This window comes from Schistocerca cancellata, chromosome 4 (genome assembly GCF_023864275.1).
Source record: "Schistocerca cancellata isolate TAMUIC-IGC-003103 chromosome 4, iqSchCanc2.1, whole genome shotgun sequence".
NCBI lineage: Eukaryota > Metazoa > Arthropoda > Insecta > Orthoptera > Acrididae > Schistocerca > Schistocerca cancellata.
The window spans coordinates 512,296,327-512,322,859 of NC_064629.1; the positions used below are offsets into that span (position 1 = coordinate 512,296,327).

Sequence of the window (26,533 nt, forward strand, 5' to 3'; positions counted from 1 at the left end):
CTGATAAAAACGTCCTCCTGAGTAGTCCCCGCCCGAAGATTTGAATGGGGGACTACTTTACCTCTGGATTATTTTACCCAAGAGGAAATCATCATCATTTAACTATACAGTAAAGCTGCATGCCCTCGGGAAAAATTACGGCTGTAGTTTCCCCTTGCTTTCAGCCGTTCGCAATACCAGCACAGCAAGGCTGTTTTGGTTAGTGTTACAAGGCCAGATCAGTCAATCATCCAGACTGTTGCCTCTGCAACTACTGAACAGGCTGCTGCCCCTCTTCATGAACCACATGTTTGTCTGGCCTCTCAACATATACGCATCCGCTGTGGTTGCACCTACGGTACGGCTATCTGTGTCGCTGAGGCACACAATCCTCCCCACCAGCGGTAAGGTCCATGGTTCATGGGGGTGGGGGTGAGGGACCTTGGGACCTTAAGGAGTTTTAAGAATAGATTTGCACTGGAAGGCATAGCAAATTTGCTTTAATGTACTCTGAAATTACTAATGTGCTAAAGGGGGATACAAAATCAACAGTCTTCTGTAATTCATAACTGCCTTCATGTTTTTCCTTTATTTTTCTTTGCTAAATTCTATCAGTCTTTGTAGTCATCAATTTTCATTTAATAACTATTTACCTAATCATGTTTTTCTATTTTTTATTGAAAATTATAGGAATTTACTCCACAATGATCTTAAATTGTGAGTGAGCTGGTTCACAGAAGATTGCCAATTTTAATTAGAAATTTTTTTTAAATATTTTTATCAGTTACATGGTTCTTACAATTTAATAGAAAGCATTTTGGCTTTTGTTGCTTTCACCTGCTATGATACTAACCAAAATATGTTAAAATGAACTGAGCTCTACAGCCTTTTAATATTAATTGTTACTAATGGCTAGCATCCCTTAGTAAATGCTGGGAATTCATTCATTTGACTGTAGACACCATTTGTATCTTACAGAAGCAAAGGAACTTCACAGCCTATCACCATGTGCTTTTTTGAACCTAATAAACATAAGGTATTTAAAATGGCCCAGAATTTGCGCACTAAAAAGTTTGTTAGCTGAAGACTCAGTCACCACTTCATCAAACTGAGTTGTTCTTGTGGTGGTTTGCCTCTTCCATTTAATTACACAGTAAAACAAAGATCTCATTACTTGTTACATAATACAAGACACAGTCATACAGACTAGTGCTCTCCAAATGATGAATGGAGGTTAATACAGCAAAGAACCAACTAAGGATGCAAAATTCACATAAGGAACCAGTTCCAGCTGGGTTATTCAGCTGGCACATGTAAGATACTGCATGCAGTTGACATGGATGTCATTACTTCCTTCCATTCACTGACCTCTGTTATTTTTCCATATTTGTGGAAGTTTGTTATGTCTTGTGCATTATTGTGCATGTGACAAATCTGCTTAATAATTTGTTATTTGCCAGAGACAACTGCTGTATCTCTGGACTCAATGTTGGCAACATATCAAGCAATTATCTAGTGGATTGGCTGGCAGAAATCAATAAACCTCACACCAAGACCAAACCATGGTGGATGATGTCCTTGACCCATATCTACATAGCACTGGCAGTGCACTACCGAGTTGGCTCTGCTCTGCATGTTGCTGCCTAGATATTATTTCCCTTACCCACAGCTGAACCAGCTCAACCTCAGCAACTGAAATAAGCATAAGAATATTACATTCTCCACTGCTTGTACTGAAGGAAAGTTGAGAAGGCATGCTCATGCTGCTAGCGATTGCAAAATTGTGAAAGTTTGTGGGTGTTATTTTTACAACATGAGCAAAATTCATCTTTTTCTGCAACTGTAGCATGGGCAAGGGTAGACAAGCCACACAAAGGAAAGCAGACTTTGTGAAGGAGCCATCAGCAGGTCTGCTCAATGAACTCATTGATTGCCTCAAGCAGACTTCAGTACACCAGTCCCTCCTCTGCATATCCAGTGCAGAGGCATGACAAGATGTTGAACTGCTACATCTCAAACTTGGTGTCAAGTCTGTTGATTCAGAAACCATGGTTGAGATACAGGCAGTGAGCATGATTGACTTCATGGCACTTAAGGGCACTGTGGCTGTCCACATTGTTGCAGTGCCCAAGAAGAAGAAGAAGAAGAAGAAGAAGAAGAAGAAGAAGAAGCCACAAAAGTAGCATGACAAGACAACCAAGGCACTCTTCTGGGAGGTGCCTTGGATTTGTGATGACACAGCACTCCAAGAAGGGCTGCTAAGAGCTGATTTTGTGGATGTGGCACTCAAGCTGTACAACCAAACCAATAAAAAGAGGCCACCGCTGTTTGTCATCGCTGTGCAAAGGGACAGAAACTTCAGCTATGTCTTCAAGCAGCAGAAGCTCTTGGGCTTCCCTGTCAAAGTGGAAGCTCTGCCCCCATACTTGGACCCTAAGCCCCAGTGCTTCAGGTGCCCAGGAGAAAGCCACATAGTTAAGTATTGTCACAATGCCCAGAGGTTCATCAAGTTCTTAGTTGAGCAACTGCGTGTGGAATTTGCACATTACCTGAATTCTGAGACAGAAGAGCAGCCTGCCCCCACTGGGAGGGAGGGAGGGAGGGAGGGAGGGAGGGAGGGAGGGAGGGAGGGATGGGATCACCAACCAGGAGGCACCTGCCTTCACCTTCAGTGCTCAGCTAACAGGATCACCCAAACTGCTCCTCCAACTGGGCTAACCAAGAAGACATCAGCCACTGCAGTCAGTCCACCATGAGTGGCAGCCATCATCCAGCAGAAGCAGCAGGGCAAGATGGGCAACATCTGCAACAAAATTCTTATACATATCAGTTGCCTGAGGGGTCATCTTTCAGGGAGCCTGAGCCACACCATCGGAGCTCCCCCACCACTTAGTCACCAGCTCAGAAGCAAGGCTGCCTCAGCTCATGATGCAGCCTAGCTGGGCAACACAGATGAGGGAGCTGCAACCTACCCAGGGCCTGCTGCTGAGTCCACACACCCACTGACATGGTAACACATCACAGTAGTGATGTGCTCACAGCAGCACATAGTACAGTCACATCAATTTGGACTGACATCTTTACGATGAACTTGGGCAGTGATGTTGGTACCAGGCAATTCCATTATACCTGCCACTAACATAACCCTAACCTTGCAGGAAATGTCACAAATGACAAGCAAGTCCACCAACTGCCTTTACTACACATCCTAATTGTCACAAAAATTTTCCTCCCATGATGCTTGCCATGGCAGTTTTTTCCTTCTACCATTAAACAAGCTTTTTCTTAAAACATTTCTGTCTACTATTTTCCAATGGGCCCACATTAGTTGGTGATGTCACCCATTTGTATGTATAAGATCACAGACCCAGATGAAGCTTTGTGCATATGTGTTGCCTGTCGATCAATTGTTTCACATCACATTTTTCTACAGAGAGAACGTAAATATGCCTAGAACAACAGACTATCCTGCTGAGTGTGAAGCGCATGCTGACATTCGATTTCTTCATGTTGACAGGTTCCACTTGATTTCATGCAGCCCACATAATGCAACTGTTATGCATGGCAGTGAAGTGTTGCAATGGTGCAAGAACTTTGAAGCTGGAAAGCCAGACATACAGATGTTCATGATTCAGGCAGTCAGGGAAGTAAGCGAGTGTCAACTGATGATCTTGTTTAGTGAGTGTATCTGGCTATTTGAGAAAATCTTCTACAAATGGCAATTCAGAACAAAGAAAGAGGAATGTTGTCATAAGACATTGTCTGTCTTCATGACAATGCTTGGTCACATACAAAAGCTGCAACAAAACTGTTACTGTAGCATTTTGGATGGAAAGTGTTTGCTCACCCACCATACAGCCTGGACATAGCTCCCTCGGATTTTCATCTCTTTGCTATCATGTACTGCTGCCTGTGATGACAGCATTTTGGTACAGACAATGAGCTGAAGACTAGCATAGAAAACTGACAGACAGCAAAGGTGGCTGTCTTCTATGATGAGGGTACTGGAAAGTTGGTGCCACGCAATGACAAATGTCTTAAATCAGATCAGTGACTATGTAGAGAAGTAGGTGGAAGGTGTAACCAAATATTGCAAATAAAACATTTTTGACTTTCACTGTGGTTTCCATTTCATGACTGATTGGACCTTGGGGGCGGGGGGGGGGGGGGGGGGGTGAACCTTGCACTAACCCTTTTGCAGAGGTTAGAGGTTGCAGCAGAAATTTTTGAGATGGTCAACATGTTAGTGCAAATGTGGAGGTGCTCCACAATCTCTGCCTACAACCATAACTACTGATGCCCTGTTGTTAATCAGACTTTGTCTTTGCACTGCCCTTGTGGTTATTTCTACACTAGTCTAGGACAATCATGCCTTGCAAACAGAGTTGTCTGTCAGTCACTGAGACTGAACAGTTCAATGACGTTTTTTCTTATATATGTCTATAAATCAGTAACTGATGTAGCTGATTATTTAGCCAAATTAAATTCCATAATTGAGTCCTTAGGATAGAAATGGGAAATAAAATGGGATAGAATGAATATTGACTGAAGTAATAAATGCAGTTTCAAAGAAAATAGCACACCCATAGTCTGCAATAATAAAATAGTCATTACATGAAGGATGCTTTCCAGATGTTATGAAATTTGCAGAGCTGACGTCACTATACATAAAACAGGTCAAAAGAGGACATGGAGAAATTATTGCCTACTGCTCTTCTTCATATATTTTTGAATTTCTTCAAAAATTTGTTGCTAAACACAAATAAAATTTCTTACAAAAGTTCAGTTTCACAGTAAAAAGTCAGAAAAAGAAAACAACTCTAGAAACTCATAATTATTTTAGGGCAGAACATTAGCTGCTCTCTTGATTAATAAGAAAGAATCACAGGAATTTCCTGTGTCTTCCAAAGGCATTCAGTAGTGTGAGCCACTTTCCAATGTTCTAGTTCTGACAGATTCAATACCCCAGCTTCATGAAGATGATCTAGTTTGAGCTTAATGGCCATTCACAGGGAGACCGGAAGCAGACTTGCCCAACAGAAATGGTGTACTGCATCTGCATTTAGAGAAATATGCACCCTAAAATTTGTAATGCAACCCAGACCAGGTTCAAACAGAGACACAAAAGAGGCGCAAAGGTCCTCAAGTTTCTGAAAGGGAACCATGTCTGAGACAACCTGAACTTCATCCTTGATAGCAAACCCATCCAGCAAGAAGACATCCAGGCTGAAAATATTGTCAGCCAAGTGACTATTGACAACAAACAGCATAATGAGCTGTGTGACCTTCTTGTATTTTCCTGTAGTTGTGAACCGACCTCTGAAGGAAATTTAGTAGTCACCATATGCAACCAACTTGCTGCCCAGGACCAATGCTGCATAACTTAGACAATCATATGTTGGGAGGTTCACCAGGGAAACCATCACTCCTGTGTTTACTTTGAAATGAATGTCCTGTGGTGGTGGGAGGATTGCCCAGGGGAACAATGGCCTGGAGTTCTTGCACAATCCTTTGACATAAATGAGGAGTGGTGTTTGACTGTCCTGATGCTTGACGGCAGGCAGTTTGAAGATGCCCATCCTTTCCACGGTGTGCACAGATATCTGCACAGTCCACTATTTGGTGAGTCATGAAACAGTCAGGACAAGATGGGAGATCTTGCTGCTTACATCAACATGGTGTGACTGACTGCTTGAAAGCCACTGACACATCTGAAAGTGATAAATCACAATGCCAGTGTCAAGAAAAGGGCTTATGAGAATTCTGACCCCTAGGTGGTGGTTGAACCACTGCTACAATGGGGTAAGCCATAAGGCATTCTTTTGCTGCCTGCATAATCTCAAAAAAATGCACAATTTTCAAAATATTGTCCAAGGAAGCACTGTCCAGCTTGACGGGCCAATTGAACCAGCACATCTTGAATCAAGGAATCCACATATAAGGTTTTGTGAGAGGGGGTTGCGCAAGTGAAATCACAACATTGACTCTGTCCTCGCAAATCCATCACCACCGAGTGATATGTCTGACCTGGTTGCTTGTGGTATTGATGGAACTCAAGGCATGAAGCCACCACATGGAATCACTGTGAATGATAGTTTGAGAGCAATGAACACATCTCCTCGAATATGATGTGCAACTGGATTTGAGAGGGGGGCCACATTCTTTAGTAAGAAAAATGACTCCAGGGAAGGGAAATGAGGGTGTGTGGGACTCCACCTGGGGCACTATCACAAGCTGAATGAATTGTGAACCCTGACCCTGCAAGTGTTCTGACAATAGCTTAATTCCCTGATGCAACAAGTTGGTTTGCAGCTGCAACTGATGTTGGAACTGCTGTTGCAATTGCTGCTGCAGGAGCAGCTGTTGCTGTTGCTATTGCTGTTGCATGAGTTGCACAAATTTTGCATTCATAAGACACTGGTAACCTTTTTGCCATATTACTGTAACCAGAGCCAGACACAACCAGAAGACACTGGCCGACAAGCTGAGGATGCCGACAGTGAGTCACCAAAAACCATGGAAAGACAACAACAGTGACTGACAGACAATGAAGATGAAACAAGAGAATGAAAAGTCCCGAGAGTGAACCAAATCGATAGCCTAGATGTAGCCATACTAATGGGGTTCAGATTCCTGTGCTGCTAGCTTTATAGAGCAGCTGTGAGACCAACAGTCTAGTGTGCAGGGCATGGCCCACATTTAGCACTGAGGTGGCAACAGGAGTGCTCACAAATATTAGGAACACCACCTAGTGGCTGTCTTCTAGGTCCATGTGTTCTGATGGGTTTTCAAACTCATCAGGCAGGAATACCAGAGCCCACTCTATCTTTTTGATCTACATTCTAATTGGAATTTAGGATTTGAATGCTGTTAACATCTGGTTAGCCAGGTTTCTGTCCCTAACACTATGTGAGTATTGTTAGCATTTAAGTCTACATCTACACACATACTCTGCAAACAACTTTATGTTGCATGGCAGAGGTTACCATGTACCAATATTAATCATTTCATTTCCTATTCCACTTGCAAATGGACCAAGGGAAAAATAACTATCTATAAGCCTCCATATGAGCCCTAATTTCTCTTATCTTGTTTTGACAATCCTTCCACAAAATGTAAATTGGCAACAGCAGGTCATTGTGCTGTCAGCTGCAAATGCCTGTCCTCGAAACTTTCTTAACAGTATTTTGTGAAAACAACATTCTCTTCCCTCCAGAGATTCCCATTTGAGTTCAGGATGGCTCTCCATAACATTTGTGTGTTGACTGAACCTGTCAGTAACTAATCTAGTAGCACACTTCCAAATTGCCCCAATGTTTTCCTGTAATCCAACCTGTTGGGGTCCCAAACTCTTGATCAGTACTCAAGAGACTAGTTCCATGATCATTCTATAGATGTTCCTTCAATGGAATAATGCAATAGTAATTTTTTTTTCAATTTGCCACGGCAATGAAAGCTACTTTCTTTAATTAATGGTGATACTATTCTTCCCAATCTGAAATCAGAATGCATGTTATCAGGCTTGTGGAGGACTTTCACTATCCTAAAAAGCCTATATGTGCACACCACATGTTCTCTGATAACCTAACTTCCTGCACATAGTGCATGCCTGACCTATTAAAGAGGATCCTACAATTCTCCACCCATTAGAGGGGGTTGAGAAATCTGCATCAAACAATTTCATATAATTGTCTGAATCTCTGTTTTAAGCCTTTCACTTGACTCCAAACCTAAACAGCCACATGCCAGTAGGAACCAAAGATAGTCTCTGAAACCAGGTTGCAGGCATCATCCCTGCTGACATGAGCGATGATTTGCAGCTGGATGCACTGAGTGTGCTCAGTCGTTGCTGGCAAAGCCTCCTTCACATTTCAGATGTGATTCCCAGCAAGCAGACAGAGTGAATACTGGCCTTCTTTCCGACCTGCCAGCTATTTCTCTGGTGAGCTCCATGACCCACCGAACACTTGTGCTCCCAATGACAAGCATCCATTATACTGTTTCTAACTCCATGTGACATATTTGGGAGGACGTAGTTATGCTCCATCCTCTGGACCCAGTGATGGTGCACCACCCAGTATATTTAGCATCTGACTTGGAAACTAGTGCTGCTGCCATTGACAAACCCATCATTGATAGCTAACTGCAACGGATCACATGGGTTGCTGAGGTCCATGGCTGCCCCATCACTACACTATTTCCACAGCTCTGTTCTGCATGACAGTGACAAGATTACTCCTCTTGCCTATAGTTGTGGCCACATTATTAACTGGGATTTGTTTTTGGACTGCTCATGATTGTTTGAACTGCCATGACTCTGATATGGACTCACCTGCAGAGTTCATTTGAAACAAGTTATTTATGTGTGTGGTGTCTATTCACCATAATAATGCTTTGGACACATACTTAGCCATCTACAAGGTTAATTCCAAAATTTCTACTATTTGCAAATGTAAATAGCATAAATTCTGTCCTGCCAACAAATTTTTAGTTGCTCACCTCCAACAACAACAACATCTGGTAATCCATTTTCTGTTTATCCATTTCTTGTTTTAAACAGTGGGTAAAATTGTATTGCACTTGTATACTTGATATGTACTTTTGTTAAGATAAAAAACTGTTTCTAGTTTTTTTCTTGATTTGGTTTCTCCTATACAATGGATATCAAAATGGATATCATTTTCTTGTAAAATGCATCTTAAAATTCAAATTCAGTTCTGAAAATTTTCACACCTGTGAGACTGTAGAAAAGAATGTCATTTACAAACAGAATTATGCCACAGTATTGCTCATAAAGATGATATGGCAGCATAAAATAAACAATTGAAAGCAGTTCATTTACTCTGGTTCATGTCACCAGAGTAGGAGATGTTTCTACACAGAGGATGTATAATGTCTTTCTTATTGTGTAACTTCCTTGGTAATATGATATCCATATGAATACCCATGACAATTTGTACAAAACAGAATGAAACAAAAAACTGGAAAGAATTTATCTCTTTGAGGAAAGTACATATTAAGCCTACAACTTCAACATTATTTAACCTACTGTCTAAAACTGGAAATGAATTACCAGACTCTTGGTGCCTATTACATTTTGTAGCATACACATTTTCTTCACTACTAGAATTTCTACTCATTCACTGACTGTTTTTATAAAAGTAATATTTTAGGCTAATTAAATATTTCAGTTTAAGCTGTAGTTCTTTAACAGAGCTCTGTGTTTTACATTTTCTATTGCACTACTTTAATACCACAGGTATCCAGAGTTGCTATTCCTTCTTATCTGTAAAATGCATTCTTATAAGCTATAACTACAGTCATGAACATCTGATAGTGTACCTGCTGCTAGAATAAGAGCAGACGTATGGACACGTTGACCGATCTTGCGAAGCCCTTCTGGTCCATGGTACACAGCATACATTGCAGCCATATTGGCCAGCAGAGCCTGAGCTGTACAAATGTTACTAGTTGCCTTATCTCGACGGATGTGCTGCTCTCGAGTCTGCAAAGCCAATCGATAGGCATCATGACCTCCAGCATCTCTGAAAAACAATCTCAGATGTAATAGAGCCCCTGATGTTTAAAAGAATGAAATACTAAGCAAAATAATAGAGCTCATTACAATTTTAACATTAATTTTTAGCTGTCAGTTTAAATTCATGACTTTTCTGTAAATAAGTCTCTTATTTTCTTATTGTGCCTTCAACAATATTTCATGATAAAAATATTTTATGATAACACTGTGTTTATGCAGTAAGATAACTAAATCTGTAATGGTGATATAACAGTTTGTTCCCATCTATTAGTGCTCTATTTATCATGTGCTGTTTAATGATTTTATCAGAATGAAATTACTCATCTTCAAAATCTGTTGTAATAAGCTTATTCCTTTTATTATATAAATGCATCTGAAATGTGTGTGCTGTGTTCATTTCAAACTATTTCACACATTTTAGCATTATCATTCACTGTGTTTCATACACAGTTTCACTAGATGGAGAGCATTTGACAAAGTTCAGCTGTAGTATGCTGTTGGCATCTGTATTTCTCTACAGCACATTTCTTGGTTTGTGTTATTCTTCTAACTCTAGGAAAGCTTATTTAATTTGTTTTTATAACTACAACTTTAGTTCAACCCACTGATTTCATTTTCTGTAAGTGTCAAATAACTGTAACTTTCTTAGTTTTTCTGTTTTTTTACTTTAATTTATTTCTAACTGTGCCCAGTTGAGGGATATAAACATAGAAGAGAAAGCATACCAAATAAAATAAGCAAGATGTAGAAGAATCTAGAAAATGAAGTAATCATAGACTTGAATGTGGGAAATGACAATGAGATGCGAGGAGACAACCACCGACTCCGAAGTTTGTCATGGTTCATATTTGTCAGTCAGGAATTATAATGGAAAAATCATATAACCATGACAGACAGACAAGACAGAACTGAATATATATATAAAAAAGAAAGATGATGAGACTTACCAAACAAAAGCGCTGGCAGGTCGATAGACACACAAACAAATACAAACATACACAAAAAATTCAAGCTTTCGCAACCAACGGTTGGCTCATCAGGAAAGAGGGAAGGAGAGGGAAAGACGAAAGGATTTGGGTTTTAAGGCAGAGGGTAAGGAGTCATTCCAATCCCGGGAGTGGAAAGACTTACCTTAGGGGGAAGAAAAGGACAGGTATACACTCGCACACACACACACACACGCACACACACACACACACGCACACACACACACACACATTCATCCACACATACACAGACACAAGTGGACATATATCTGGACATATGTCCGCCCGCGTCCGCACATGTGCGGATGGACATGTGCGTGTGTGTGCGAGCGTACACCCGCCCCCCCCCCCCCCCAAGGCAAGTCCCCTCGCTCCCGGGACTGGAACGACTCCCCACCCTCCCCCCCAAAACCCAAATCCCCCCATCCCCCCCTCCCCCTACCCCTCCCTCCCCCATGACGAGGCAACCGTTGGCCGCGAAAGCTAGAATTTTGCGTGTATGCCCGTGCCTGCCCGTGTGTCCATCGACATGCCAGCGCCTTCACCCGGCAAGTCACATCATCTTTGCCCTTATATATAGAGACACACACACACACACACACACACACACACACACACACACACACAAAAACAAAGATGATGAGACACACCAAACAAAAGCGCTGGCAGGTCGATAGACACACAAACAAACACAAACATACACACAAAATTCGAGCCTTCGCAACCCCTGGCCGCCCCGTCAGGAAAGAGGGAAGGAGAAGGAAAGACGAAAGGATGTGGGCCTCAAGGGAGAGGGCAAGGAGCCACCCCAATCCCGGGAGCGGAAAGACCCACCCTAGGGGGAAAAAAGGACAGGTATACACTCGCACTCGCACACACACACACACACACACACACACACACACACACACACACACACATCCACCCGCACATACACAGACACAAGCAGACATTTGTAAAGGCAAAGAGTTGGGCAGAGATGTCAGTCAAGGTGGAAGTAAAGAGGCAAAGATGTTGTTGAAAGACAGGTGAGGTATGAGTGGCGGCAACTTGAAATTAGTGGAGGTTGAGGCCTGGCGGATAACGAGAAGAGAGGATATACTGAAGGGCAAGTTCCCATCTCCGGAGTTCTGACAGGTTGGTGTTAGTGGGAAGTATCCAGATCACCCGGACGGTGTAACACTATGCCAAGATGTGCTGGCCGTGCACCAAGGCATGTTTAGCCACAGGGTGATCCTCATTACCAACAAACACTGTCTGCCTGTGTCCATTCATGCGAATGGACAGTTTGTTGCTGGTCATTCCCACATAGAACGCTTCACAGTGTAGGCAGGTCAGTTGGTAAATCACGTGGGTGCTTTCACACGTGGCTCTGCCTTTGATCGTGTACACCTTCCGGGTTACAGGACTGGAGTAGGTGGTGGTGGGAGGGTGCATGGGACAGGTTTTACACCGGGGGCAGTTACAAGGGTAGGAGCCAGAGGGTAGGGAAGGTGGTTTGGGGATTTCATAGGGATGAACTAAGAGGTTACGAAGGTTAGGTGGATGGCGGAAAGACACTCTTGGTGGAGTGGGGAGGATTTCATGAAGGATGGATCTCATTTCAGGGCAGGATTTGAGGAAGTCATATCCCTGCTGGAGAGCCACATTCAGAGTCTGATCCAGTCCCGGAAAGTATCCTGTCACAAGTGGGGCACTTTTGGGGTTCTTCTGTGGGAGGTTCTGGGTTTCAAGGGATGAGGAAGTGGCTCTGGTTATTTGCTTCTGTACCAGGTTGGGAGGGTAGTTGCAGGATACGAAAGCTGTTTTCAGGTTGTTGGTGTAATGGTTCCGGGATTCTGGACTGGAGCAGATTCGTTTGCCATGAAGACCTAGGCTGTAGGGAAGGGACCGTTTGATGTGGAATGGGTGGCAGCTGTCATAATGGAGGTACTGTTGCTTGTTGGTGGGTTTGATGTGGATGGACGTGTGAAGTTGGCCATTGGACAGATGGAGGTCAATGTCAAGGAAAGTGGCATGGGATTTAGAGTATGACCAGGTGAATCTGATGGAACCAAAGGAGTTGAGGTTGGAGAAGAAATTCTGGAGTTCTTCTTCACTGTGAGTCCAGATCATGAAGAAGATGTCATCAATAAATATGTACCAAACTTTGGGTTTGCAGGCCTGGGTAACCAAGAAGGCTTCCTCTAAGCGACCCATGAATAGGTTGGCGTACGAGGGGGCCATCCTGGTACCCATGGCTGTTCCCTTTAATTGTTAGTAGGTCTGGCCTTCAAAAGTGAAGAAGTTGTGGGTCAGGATGAAGCTGGCTAAGGTAATGAGGAAAGAGGTTTTAGGTAGGGTGGCAGGTGATCGGCGTGAAGGAAGTGCTCCATTGCAGCGAGACCCTGGATGTCTGGAATATTTGTGTATAAGGAAGTGGCATCAATGGTTACAAGGATGGTTTCCAGGGGTAACAGACTGGGTAAGGATTCCAGGCGTTCGAGAAGGTGGTTGGTGTCTTTGATGAAGGATGGGAGACTGCATGTAATAGGTTGAAGGTGTTTATCTACGTAGGCAGAGATATGTTCTGTGGGGGCTTGGTAACCAGCTACAATGGGGCGGCCGGGATGATTGGGTTTGTGAATTTTAGGAAGAAGGTAGAAGGTAGGGGTGCAGGGTGTCGGTGGGGTCAGGACGTTGATGGAGTCAGGTGAAAGGTTTTGTAGGGGGCCTAAGGTTCTGAGGATTCCTTGAAGCTCCGCCTGGATATCAGGAATGGGATTACCTTGGCAAACTTTGTATGTGGTGTTGTCTGAAAGCTGACGCAGTCCCTCAGCCACATACTCTCGACGATCAAGTACCACTGTCGTGGTATATATATATATATGTGTGTGTGTGTGTGTGTGTGTGTGTGTGTGTGTGTGTGTGTGTGTGTGTGTGTGTGTGTGTGTTTGTTTGATCTGGATGTGAAGGGTCACAATTACAATCTAAAAGGAGACAACACTAAGTGTCTTCAAAGATATCTTTCAGTTTTATACAGCTAATCCAGCAAAGCAAACACCACAACTAGTACAATGTGAGAATGAAAAATGTACCACAATTTTGCAAGTAGAAATAAATAAAGCCATTTATTAAATGAGGAATGAAGGAGAAAGACAGTAATAACATGGTGAGCTGTAGTGAAAGTGAAATGCAGAGAACTATTCATAGAATGTCCATATAAAACAGTAATACAGTACTTGAGATGAGGCTGCAGTAGTTTAAATAAAGAGCAAGCGGACAGAGCTTGTTTATTGAACCAGACAGCAAATTCATCTACTTGGAGCAGCTCAATTTGATGAGTGGGTATACACCAAAGAGAAAAACAGAAAATTAAAATGGTCTCAATTCATTCAGGAAATAGAATTCCACATTTAGAAGTAAATTTAAAATGTACTTTTACTTTAACAAGTGACTGCTTTATATTTTGGCAGTGACATCAATAGATGGGATACATGAAACAAAGTCACCGGAAAGTTTCTATATTTGTCTATGGCCCTTTAGTCTGTAAATCATTCAGTACTATTTTTGCAAATTAGAAACGTGTGATGTGAAAGGAGTAGCAATAGATTTCTAAATTATAATCTGTAATATAAGACATTGTGCCAAACTATATCACAAATATGAATGGCAGTGGAATCGTCATACAAAATTGTTAGTTGTGGCATCCTGCAAGGACGAATTCTTAGGCCATTTTTTAAAATCTTTTATATATTAATAAGTTAACATAACCCCAAAACTCAGTGTTCCTAATCTAATGCCATTTATTAATTAGAGGTGGGCTGCAAAGTCAGACATCCAAAACAACAGTGAGAACTTTAATGCCTGATTGCAGAAAATCTTTGATTAATTCACATCATAATAAAAATAAGACCAATTATAACATACCTCAAGTGGGAAAAAATGCCAATAAAAGGTGAAAGATCAGATAAGCATCAATTACTAGACACTGTTGTATGTGAGCACCTTAGGTAAAAAGAGATATCAGCTACATTTGTAAAAATATCAGCTGCAGCATTTACATATTGAAACATCCCACAACCATAACAATTCCTCCTGTTTTAAAACAAATCTACTCTGGATTAATCTGTTCACATCTGCAATATTGGGTCAAGATATGGAGTGGAGCACCTGCATTCTAGAGGAATAAGATCTTCAGACTTGATAAGAAAGCAGTTATAACACAGCCAATACAATAATCCTGCACAGATTATCTAATTATAATTTACTAACTGTGCAGTACATACATTCTTAAAATAGTTATGTTCATAAAAGAGAATGTATAAAATAGTAAAATGGACACACTCATCATTATATGATGCTTAATAATAAAAGAACTACAGATTACAGCCCACCTGCTGTTGCAAACTATATATAAAGCTGTCAAATGATATAAAGCAACTTCATGGAAATATATTGCGAACAAATTAAAACAGTAAATAATTAAAATAATGAAAGGAGGGGTGGGCATAAAATGATAAATGGATCCTTCTATCACCCACTAGACTCATTTCCTGATGTAACCAAAAGCTTCTGAGGAAACCGCAGTTGACTTGTACGTAAGTTTCCCAGCCATACTGTAGTCATTGGTGCAGGCATTAATCATCCAACAATTAGTTGAGAAAATTACAATTTTGTTAGTAGTGAGCGTGACAATGCATCCTGTGAACCTTTACTAAATACCATGATGCATTGGTGGCAACAATGATTACCAAAGTACAAAAGACATCTAAAACAAGCAAAAAGATGTATATGTTGAGTAAACTAGACAAAAAACCAGTAATGTCTTATCTCAATGAGGAACTTGAAACTTTCAGGATAGGTCAGGAGGATGTAGAGGAACTCTGACTCAGGTTTAAAAGAATAGTTTACCATGCACTGGATAGATATGTACCGAGTAGAACAGTTCATAATGGGAGGGAACCTCCATGGCATACAGTCACTGTAAAGAAACTTCTAAATAGAGAGAGAGAGAGAGAGAGAGAGAGAGAGATTACTGTATAATAGGTGCAAAACAAAGTGAAGGGCTATAGATACGTGTTTGTCTGTCAAGAGCGCAATATGTGATGCCTTCAATGACTACTGTAGGAGAATATTGTCAAATGACATTTCACAAAATCCAAAGAATTTCTGGTCACATGTAAAGGCTGCTAGTGACACCAAAGTTGATGTCCAGTCCCTTGCGAATGAGACATGAACTAAAATTGCGGGTAGCAAAGCAAAATCTGAAATGCTGAATTCCATTTACGAATGTTCCTTTACGAAGGAAAACCCAAGAGAAATGCCCCAATTTAATCCTTGCACCACTGAGAAGATGAATGAAATGAGTACAGTATTAGCGTCAGTGGTGTTGAAAAACAGGTGAAATTGTTATATTCGGACAAAGCTCCAGACCCAATGGAATCCCTGTCAAATTCTATATCGAATTTGCAACTGAGTTAGCCCCTCTTCTCACTATAGTCTATCATAGATCCTCTAACAAAACTCTGTGCCCAGTTCTTGGAAAAGGCACAGGTCACACATATATACAAGAAGGGTAGCAGAAGTGATCCACAAAACTACCATCCAATAGCCTTGGCATTGATTTGTTGTAGAATCTTAGAACCTATTCTGAGCTCAAACATAATGAGGTATCATGAACAGAATGACCTCCTCAGTCATAACCAGCATGGTTTTAAAAAAAAATCAATCATATGAAACTCAACTTGCACTTTTCTCACATGACATAATGGAAGCTTTGGATCAAAGCAACCAGGTAGATGCAGTGTTTCTTGATTTCCAAAAAGCATGGACTCAGTACCACACCTATGCTTATTGTCAAAAGTACAATCATATGCGATATCAAGTTAAATTTGTGACTGGATTGAGGACTTTTTATTAGGGAGGACACAGCATGTTATCTTGGATGGAAAGTCATCATCAGATGTAGAAGTAACTTTGGGTGGACCCAGGGAAGTGTGTTGGGACCATTGTTGTTCATGTTGTATGTTAATGACCTTCAGACAGTATTAATAATAAAATCAGGATTTTTGCAGATGATGCAGTTATTGATAATGAAGTACCATCTGAGGGAAGCTGCATAAATACTCAGTCAGATCTTGTTAAGATTTCAACATGTTGCAGAGATTGGCAACTTGCTCTAAATGTTCAGACATGAAAAACTGTGCTCTTCACAAAATGAAAAAAACATGGTACCTTATGATCGTAATTCCAATGTGTCACAGTGGGAATCAGACAACTAATCAATTACCTGGTGTATCACTTCATAGGGATATTAAATTGAATGATCATATAGTTTCAGTCATGTGTGAAGAAGGTGGTAGACTTAAGTTTATTGGTAGAATACTGAGGAAGTGCAATCAGTCTACTAAAGAGATTGCTTAAAAATCACTTGTGTGACCCATCCTAGAGTATTGCTGAAGTGTGTGGGATGCATACCTGATAGGACTAACGGGGGATATTGAACATATACAGAGAAGGACAGCACGGATGGTCACAGATTTGTCTGATCCATGAGAGAGTGTCACAGAGATACTGAATGAACTGAAATGGCAGACTCTAGAAGACAGACATGAACTATCCAGAGAAAGTCTGTTAACAAAGTGTCAAGAACTGGCTTTAAATGATTTCTCTAGGGATATACTACTATATATATAACTCAGGCAGAGATCATGAGGATAAGATTAGAATAAACATTGCAAGCACAGATGCATTCAGACAGTCATTCTTCCCATGCTCCACACATGAATGGGACAGGAAGAAACCCTAATAATTGGTACAATGCACCTCATTGTGGTATGTCAAGTATAGACGTAGATGTACGAGGTGCATTCAAGTTCTAAGGCCTCAGATTTTTTTTCTAACTAACTACTCACCCAAAATTGATGAAACTGGTGTTACTTCTCAATGTAATCGCCCTGCAGACATACACATTTTACACAACACTGACGCCATGATTCCATGGCAGCGGCGAAGGCTTCTTTAGGAGTCTGTTTTGACCACTGGAAAATTGCTGAGGCAATAGCAGCACGGCTGGTGAATGTGCGGCCACGGAGAGTGTCTTTCATTGTTGGAAAAAGCCAAAAGTCACTAGGAGCCAGGACAGGTGAGTAGGGAACATGAGGAATCACTTCAAAGTTGTTATCATGAAGAAACTGTTGCGTAACGCTAGCTCGATGTGCGGGTGCGTTGTCTTGGTGAAACAGCACACGCGCAGCCCTTCCCGGATGTTTTTGTTGCAGTGCAGGAAGGAATTTGTTCTTCAAAACATTTTCGTAGGATGCACCTGTTACCGTAGTGCCCTTTGGAACGCAATGGGTAAGGATTACGCCCTCGCTGTCCCAGAACATGGACACCATCATTTTTTCAGCACTGGCGGTTACCCGAAATTTTTTTGGTGGCGGTGAATCTGTGTGCTTCCATTGAGCTGACTGGCGCTTTGTTTCTGGATTGAAAAATGGCATCCACATCTCATCCATTGTCACAACCGACGAAAAGAAGGTCCCATTCATGCTGTCATTGCGCATCAACATTGCTTGGCAACATGCCACACGGGCAGCCATGTGGTCATCCGTCAGCATTCGTGGCACCCACCTGGGTGACACTTTTCACATTTTCAGGTCATCATGCAGGATTTTGTGCACAGAACCCACAGAAATGCCAACTCTGGAGGCGATCTGTTCAACAGTCATTCAGCGATCCCCCAAAACAATTCTCTCCACTTTCTCGATTATGTCGTCAGACCAGCTTGTGCGTGCCCGAGGTTGTTTCGGTTTGTTGTCACACAATGTTATGCCTTCATTAAGCTGTCGCACCCACGAACGCACTTTCAACACATCCATAACTCCATCACCACATGTCTCCTTCAACTGTCGATGAATTTCAATTGGTTTCACACCACGCAAATTCAGAAAACGAATGATTGCATGCTGTTCAAGTAAGGAAAATGTCGCTATTTTAAGTATTCTCGTCACTGGCAGTAAAATTCCATCTACCATACAGTGCTGCCATCTCTGGGACGTATTGACAATGAACGCGGCTTCATTTTAAAACAATGCGCATGTTTCTATCTCTTTCCAGTCCGGAGAAAAAAAATTGGAGGCCTTAGAACTTCAATGCACCTCGTAAAATACATTTACATTCACTTAAATATTTCTGAACTCTATTATTTATGGTACTAATGTTTGTCTGCATACAGCTTACAGTTGCAAAATTTTAGTGGTAGTAAATCATCATATGCATTGTATGGTTTCATTAATGTGAATATATGAAAGTGACTATGTCCAAGAAAAACTACAGTTGTGGATACCATAACAGCTGTGATGAAATTCTTCTTCTGGAAACATGCCCCAGGCTACGTGATGTTTCCACATTATCCTTTCTTTCAGGAGTTTTAGTCTTGCAAGTTGGTGCTGGCAACCAGAGCCAGGCTAGCCTATGTCCAGTCACAGCTCTCAAGAAAAACTTAATTACTTAAAATGATGAATAAAAATTCACCTCGAAATATCTATTTTCCAAAGGGTCTGCCTGCCCACTTTGTACACCTGGTAAATATGTAGGTTCAAGAGATCAGAATTCATGAACACCAAGGTCCTCATTCGCAAATGATTCACCATACAAAAATAAAATGCTCAAATAATGTCTTGTGCTATCTTCATGACTTGCATAGCTTGTTTTTTTATCAGAAACCTGTCAAATGGAGTTAAAAGTCAGTCAACAGCCTGAGTGAAGCTCATTAGAGTGAGCTGTTTTTCCAGTCATGAATGGGACAATTTGCCTGTGTACACAGCTCCATCTGCCAACATTCCTCAAAGTGTCATTTTAAGATCCGACCATGTGTGCCTTCTTGGGGCAAGAATGCTTGTCAAGATGACAAGTTGCCCACCAAAGCATTTTACATCATAGAGACACCATTCAAACATTGAAGTGTTATTGTGTGACACAATTTATTAAATCTAGTAACCACCATCACTATGATCATGATTTCATCATAGTGATGATAGGGGAGTATTGTTGCTAGAAAGAGCAAATAAGCTGGTGTTTGCTTCCCACTTAGACAACAAATGGACACCATTTAGTTCCAGTATGTTGGATTCAGAGGAGTTCTGAGCAAAGTTTAAACATATTGTAAATAGCACTCTGAAGAAGTATGTGTTGAGTACGTATATTAGAGACTACAAAGAACCACAGTGATTTAATAACAAAATTCTGATAACACTAAGGAAACAAATGCTATTGTGCTCTTCAGTTCAAAAGAGAATGCACAAATGATGATAGGCAAAAGTTTGTAGATATACACGCATCTATTAAAAGATCAATGCATGGCATACAACAACTACCACCATCATCATACCTTAGTAAGAAATCTCGCCGAGAACCCAAGAAAATTCTGGTCCTACGTAAAATTGCTGAGCGGTCAAAGGCTTCTATCCAGTCACTTCTTGTCTAATGTGGTGTGGAAAAGATGACAGCAAAAGGAAAGGTGAAGTTTTAAATTTTGCATTTAGGAAATCATTCATGCAGGAGGCTCATACATGAATACCATCACTTGAAAATCACACAGACTCCCATGTTGAGGACATCTAATAGGTGTCCCTGGTGTAGAGAAGCAACGGAAAAAATTGAAAACAAATCAACAGATGTAAGTGGACTCCCAATTTGATTTTACAAAGAGTATTCTATGACACTGCTCCCTTACTGAGCCTGCATTTATTGTGAATCTCTCACCTAGTGCAAAGTTCTGAGTGACTGAAATAAAGTGTAGGTAACTCCTGTATCCAAGCAGGGTAAAAGAATAGGCCTGCAATATTCCAGACCAATATCCTTAACATCAGTTTGCTGCAGATTCTTTAACATACAGTATTCTCAGTTCAAATATAATAAATTTTCTTGAGATGAAAACGTTTTCATTCACAGATCAACATGGATTTAGAATGCATCACCCATGCAAAACTTAGCTTGCCCTTTCCTCACATTCGGAAGGATGACAGTTCAATCCTGCGTCCGGCCATCCTGATTTACGTTTTCCGTGCTTTCCTTAAATCGCTCTAGCAAATGCCGGGATGGTTCCTTTGAAAGGGCACGGCCGACTTCCTTCCCCATCCTTCCCTAATCCAATGAGACCGATGACCTCGCTGTCTGGTCTCCTTCCCCAAACAACCCAACCCCCTTTCCTCACATGGTATCCTATAAACTGTGAATAAAGAGCAACAAGTAGATTCCATATTCCCAGATTACCAAAAAGCACTGGACATAGTACCCCACTGCAGCCTGGTAACAAATGTACAAGCATACGGAATAAGTTGCCAGATACATCAGTGGATCAAAGACTTCTTAAGTAAAACCCAGTACATTTTCCTTGATGGCAAGTGTCATCACAGACAAGCCTCTGAACTGGAGTGCCCCAGGAATGTGTGATAGAATCACTATTATTCTCTATATACATAAATGATCTGATAGACAGGGTGAGCAGCAATCTGTGGATGTTTGTTGATGGTACTGTGGTGTACAGGAAGGTGTCATCATTGAGTGACTGTAAGAGGATACAAGATGACTTACACAAAATTTCTAGTTGGTGTGGTGCATAGCAGCTATCTCTAAATGTAAAAAAAAAATTAAAGTTAATGCAGATGGGTAGGAAAAACAATCCCTTAATGTACATGTACAGTATTAGTAATGTGCTTCTTAACACAGTCACATCAATTAAATACCTAGGCAGAACATGACAAAGCAATATGAAATGGAACAAGCAATGAAGGATAGTAGTAGGGAAGGTAAATGAATGGTCAACTTCAGTATATTGGGAGAATTTCAGGAGAATGTGGATCATCTGTAAAGGAGACTGTGTATACAACACTAGTGCAACCCCAATTCTTGAGTACTGCTGGAGTGTTTGGGATCCTCACCAGCCCAGATTAAAGGGAGAATGAAAGCAATTTGGAGGCAGGCAGCTAGATCTGTTACTGGAAGGTTTGACTGACACAAGTACTATGGAAATGCTTTGGAAACTCAGATGGGAATCCCTGGATGGTAGGGAACATTCTTGTTGAGAAACGCCATTGAGAAAATTTAGAGAACTGTCATTTGAGGCTGACTGCAGAATGATTCTACTGCCAGAAATGTATGGTTTGCATAATGACCACAAAGCTAAGATAAAAGAAATTAGGGTTGTACAGAGGAATATAGGCAGTTGTTCTTCCCTTGCTCTATATGCAAGTGAAAGAGGAAAGGAAATGACCAGTAGTGGTACAAGGTACCTTCTGCCATGCACTATTGCCGAGTATGTATGTAGACATAGAGAAGATTGATGATCTGCCTGTTAGTGGTAGCCCGTAGATAACACCATCAGCTGATGAAAGCCATCTACAAATTATGGCTCATATACTCCCTCCCCCCCCCCCCCCCAAATAAGTAGGTAAGTAAGTAAGTAAGTAAGTAAATAAATAAATAAATAAATAAATAGATAAATAAATAAAAGGTGGGAGGGCTGTTGAAAGACACTGTACGTAACTACCTTCACACAGTCAGTTTGGCCCCTAGGCATCCATTATGAAGAACAGTACAAACACCCAGCACCATGCTGTATGAAGATGGTGGGCAAGGGAACAACTAGAATGATGGAACCTGGACTAACGGTGTCTTGTTCTCTTCACTAACAAATGTAAAATCTGCCTGTAGAGGCAGGCTGGTTAGTCTTGGTTTGTGCCTATATTATGTATGGATGTTGGATGAATCATCACTGTCATGGCTACTCTGGCAATTGTGGACAGGGCCTCAAACGTATTGTTCAGCCTTATACTCAACATTTTGATGCTAGGTTTGTCTTGAAAGGAATCGATACATTAGCACTCTATGCCCTCATTGTAAAAACCTTCTTTCAGAGAGCAGGAATTAACCAAATGCAATGGCTTGTGGTATCTGCTGCTATGAGCAAAACTGAGCACGTTTGGGGCCAGTTAAAACTTTTATTAACTTGTTGCATTGACCCTCCTCACACACTGAATGATCTCAGGAGGGCTATCACAAAGAAGGGGGAAATCTTGGGCAGAAAAATTTTGAGCACCTTGTGGACAGTAACTGAGGAGGATTCAAGCATATCACACTATAGGGGGTGGAACAACATGGTATTGCATGTTATGCTGCAGCAACTGCTGATTTCAGAGATTTGGAAAGATGTGCACTGTCAAACACATTGTCTTTCTTTAGCTTTTCTTCTTTTATTTCACAGTAAAGCTATTTTGTCATTTAATAAGGCCTTTCCATTTATTCTTTATGCCCTTTGAATCTGAGCTCAACATTTGTGCAAATATGCGGGTGGTGAAAGACATCTTTTACAGTTTAGGTTGTGCTACTGACTATTTCTCAGGTTAAGTGAATAATGTCACTTTGTGAGATGCATTCAGCCAACACCTTTGCCCATTTTTGTTACTTGATTTAATTTAGTGCTTGGTGTCATAGTAGTGATTAGTTAATTTTAATCCTTTGTTAAATTTGGATGCAGTGAGTTCAGAAGCCTAAGCTCAAAAATTTCTATATGCTCACATACTTACTGACTTACTGATGTAAACACTTATTGATTCACTGATGCTTTATTTGCGTATGAAAGTGGGAGATCTATGTATTTTCAAGGTAACTGAAGTATGTCACACAACTAAACATCACTTGAGGACTGACACTGTTGAAACAATGGATACATGTGATATGAGTATGTTGGTCATAAATGACAGTAATTAGGCAATTATGTCCCAGATAACAAGTTGAATGAAAGCACTAGCCACATGCTTGGGCCAGCTTGTATCAATTATTCTGTTTGGATTGTGAGTAATGTTTCTTCAAGATTCAGACATGTATAGAGGGGACACCAACAATACATAGTCAATGGTGGTCCTTACAAAACTATAAGGAAGGGAAGGAAATAGATCCAATGTGGACACAATGTATTTGCAATAGATGTTAGTCTAGCAAATTATACAGAGTTTGGTGGACAGGAGTTCTACATATACGCACATACATATACCATCAACAGTAAGAACCAGCTCAAAAGAAAGTGAAACATTCAGTAATATATGTTCAAATGTAACTGTCATATTCATTCAATAAACATAAGAAAGTCCCATTTTTCCCTCTAGAACTCCTCTCAGAAATTGAGAAGTGCAAGAAACCTACTGAATATATTGTGCCATTATCCTCTTGCACTGATATAATTTATCATATTAGTCATATGCATACAACTGAATGTATTTGTTAATCTGAAGAACATATTCCTATTCTTCCTTTTGTCATCTATAATTGACCATAGAAAGCATAACTGCATAAGTCACAGTTTCTCTATTAAAGTTCCAAACTGTTTCTTGTTGTTCTATAGCATAGCACTATAGATAAAGAGATGCTCAATGGAACACATTTGGCTGTCAAGAGGACAATGTGTGAAGTCTTCCATGACTATAAAAGCAGAATCTTATCAAAAGAGCTCTCAAAAAAACCTAAAGAAAAGCTGGTCTATGGCACCAAAGTATAATATAACAGATCAGGATGAACTACTGAAAAATATGATTAAGGTGTAGTAAAAAAGTTGATCAAACATGTAATGTGTATGTCAAAACTTGTTATTCCAACTTTTGTTTTCCACTCACTGTAGTTATTGATTCATTATGTTATATGCAAGTATAATTAATTTCATTATTGCCCAATTTTGTAGAATTATTGTTTGTTTGCCATATAAACATTGTGATATTTTCGTAATTCCTAATAGAAGTAAGAAACTAACTGAATCCATAGAATATGAAGTTATGCCACAAATGTTATCAATGTAATTTGAAAAATAATTATATTTCTAATTGAACTTTGATATTTCTGACTGTTAAAAACACATGTGTTACAGATCTGAAGCTAGAAAGATGTATATTTCTTAAATCTAACTAGAAAAATCTGTGTGCATATTTTTATTACATAGATGGTATGTTCCAATAATATGGTAATTATTTTTTGTAACTGTAATTTATTTAAATTCTATTGTTAATAATAGGTTAACTGGTAAAAAGTTTATTTACACTTAGGTAGCTGTACCCAGCAAACTAACAGTTCACAGTCCCTAAATTCACACAATGAGCAGTAAAGTTGTACAAAATTGTGCTCATACACATATGCGAAAATTGTCTTGGTTCTGTGTAAATTTTGTAAAGAATCTTTAAAGATTATCAAGTGACGCATCTAATCATATTTCTTTCATACATGTTGTTATTTTGGAGTGCCATAAAAGTCCAACTAACCCAGGATTTTGATATTACAACAGGCAGATGCTGTTGTCAATAAATGGATATACCAGCTAAGCAATTCAAAAACAGCTGTTTCATTCCCATGCCACAATATTTTGCAAGTGCATCTCACATCAAAATGTTGCAGAAGTAACACAATTATAATGGACATTTTATCTGTATTAATGGCACGAGAGTGTTACACCAGATATACACAGACTGCACAGGAATTGAAATTGAGGCTAGCAAAGCAAAAGCTAAAATGTTGAATTCCATTTTATAATGTTACTTTAATAGAGTGGAAACAGAAGTATTGTTCCAATTTACTACTTGCATAATGGGAAAGGTGATGATACAAATAATAAAGCCAGTGGCATTGAGAAACAGCTAAAATGAAACAAGGCTTCAATAAGATTCTATATAGAACTAACAGCTAAGTAAGCTCTCATTTTAACCATAATGTACCATAGATCCCCAAACAGAAACCTATGTCCAGTTGCTTGAAGAAACCACAGGTAACACGAATCAACTGGAAGGGTAGCAGAAGTGATCCACAAAACTACTGTCCTGTCTCACTGATGTCCATCTATTGTCTAATCATTAAAGTAATCATGGAACATATCATGGGCTCAAACATAATGGGGTATCTTGAACAGTACAGTCTCTTCCATGCCAACCACATAGAATCAGAATATTCTGATAATGCAAAACTCAATTTGTGCTTGTTTCACCAACTCCTGAAGGCAATGTATCAAGGCAGTCAGGTGGATGCAGTATTTCTTTGCTTCCAGAAACCATTTGACTTGGTACCACACCAAAGATTATTGTCAAAATTATGATTATATTGAGTATCACAAAAAACTTTTTGACTGCTATGATGATGCCTTGGTTGGGGGTACACAATATCTTATCTTGGATGGAAAGTCATTGAAAGAAACTCAAGTAACTTCAGATGTGCCCCAAAGAAACATTAGAACCCTTTGTGTTCACATAGTACATTAATTACCTGAAAGTTAATATTTATAGTAATCTCACACTTCTTGCAGGTAATGCACTTACCTTCAATGAAATACACTATTTGAAAAAGATTGCATAAATATCCAGTTAAATCATTGAAAGATTTCAAAGTGGTGTAAAGACAGTACCTTGTATTCAGTGTTCAGAAATGTAAAATTATGCACGTCACAAAATGCAGAAAAGTATTATTTTATAACTACACCAGTGACCCTCAATGGGAATCAATTGACTCATTCAAATACATGGGGATAAAAATTTACAGTGACATGAACAGACCTATCAGATAGGCCCAATCATAGATAAAGCAGGTGGCAGTCTTTGGTTCATTGGTGGGATATTAGGAAAATGCAGTCACTCTACAAAGGAGAGTGCTTACATATCATTTGTATGTCTCTTCTTAGAATATTGCTCAAGTGTGTGGGATCCATTCAAAATAGGACTAACTGGGGATCTTGTATGTATACAAAGAAAGGTAGTATAAATGGTCACAGGTTGGTTTGACTCACAGGGGAGTGTAACAGAGATGTTGAAAACCTGAATTGCCAGATACTAAGATATATGGCATTTATCCTGTGAAAGCCTATTTAAAAGTTTGGAGAATCAATATTGAGAGAAGAATTCGAGACATTCTTCATGCCTCAGCAAATCAGTCCTGTAGGCACCAAGAAGACAAGACTAGACTAACTGCATCAGCTGCAGAGGCATTTAAGCAGGCATTATTCCCAAGTGCCATTTGCAAT

The 26,533-nt window shown here is 40.2% G+C and overlaps 1 protein-coding gene across 1 annotated transcript in view; it reads right to left on the reverse strand.

The window, feature by feature from the left end:
• Window positions 1-26,533, reverse strand: part of LOC126183409 (glycine dehydrogenase (decarboxylating), mitochondrial) — a 316,896-nt gene that overhangs the window by 121,869 nt on the left and 168,494 nt on the right. The window contains exon 7 of the mRNA XM_049925357.1: window positions 9,322-9,524. Within this exon, the coding sequence (XP_049781314.1) occupies window positions 9,322-9,524 (203 nt within the window). The remainder of the gene's footprint in view (window positions 1-9,321; window positions 9,525-26,533) is intronic.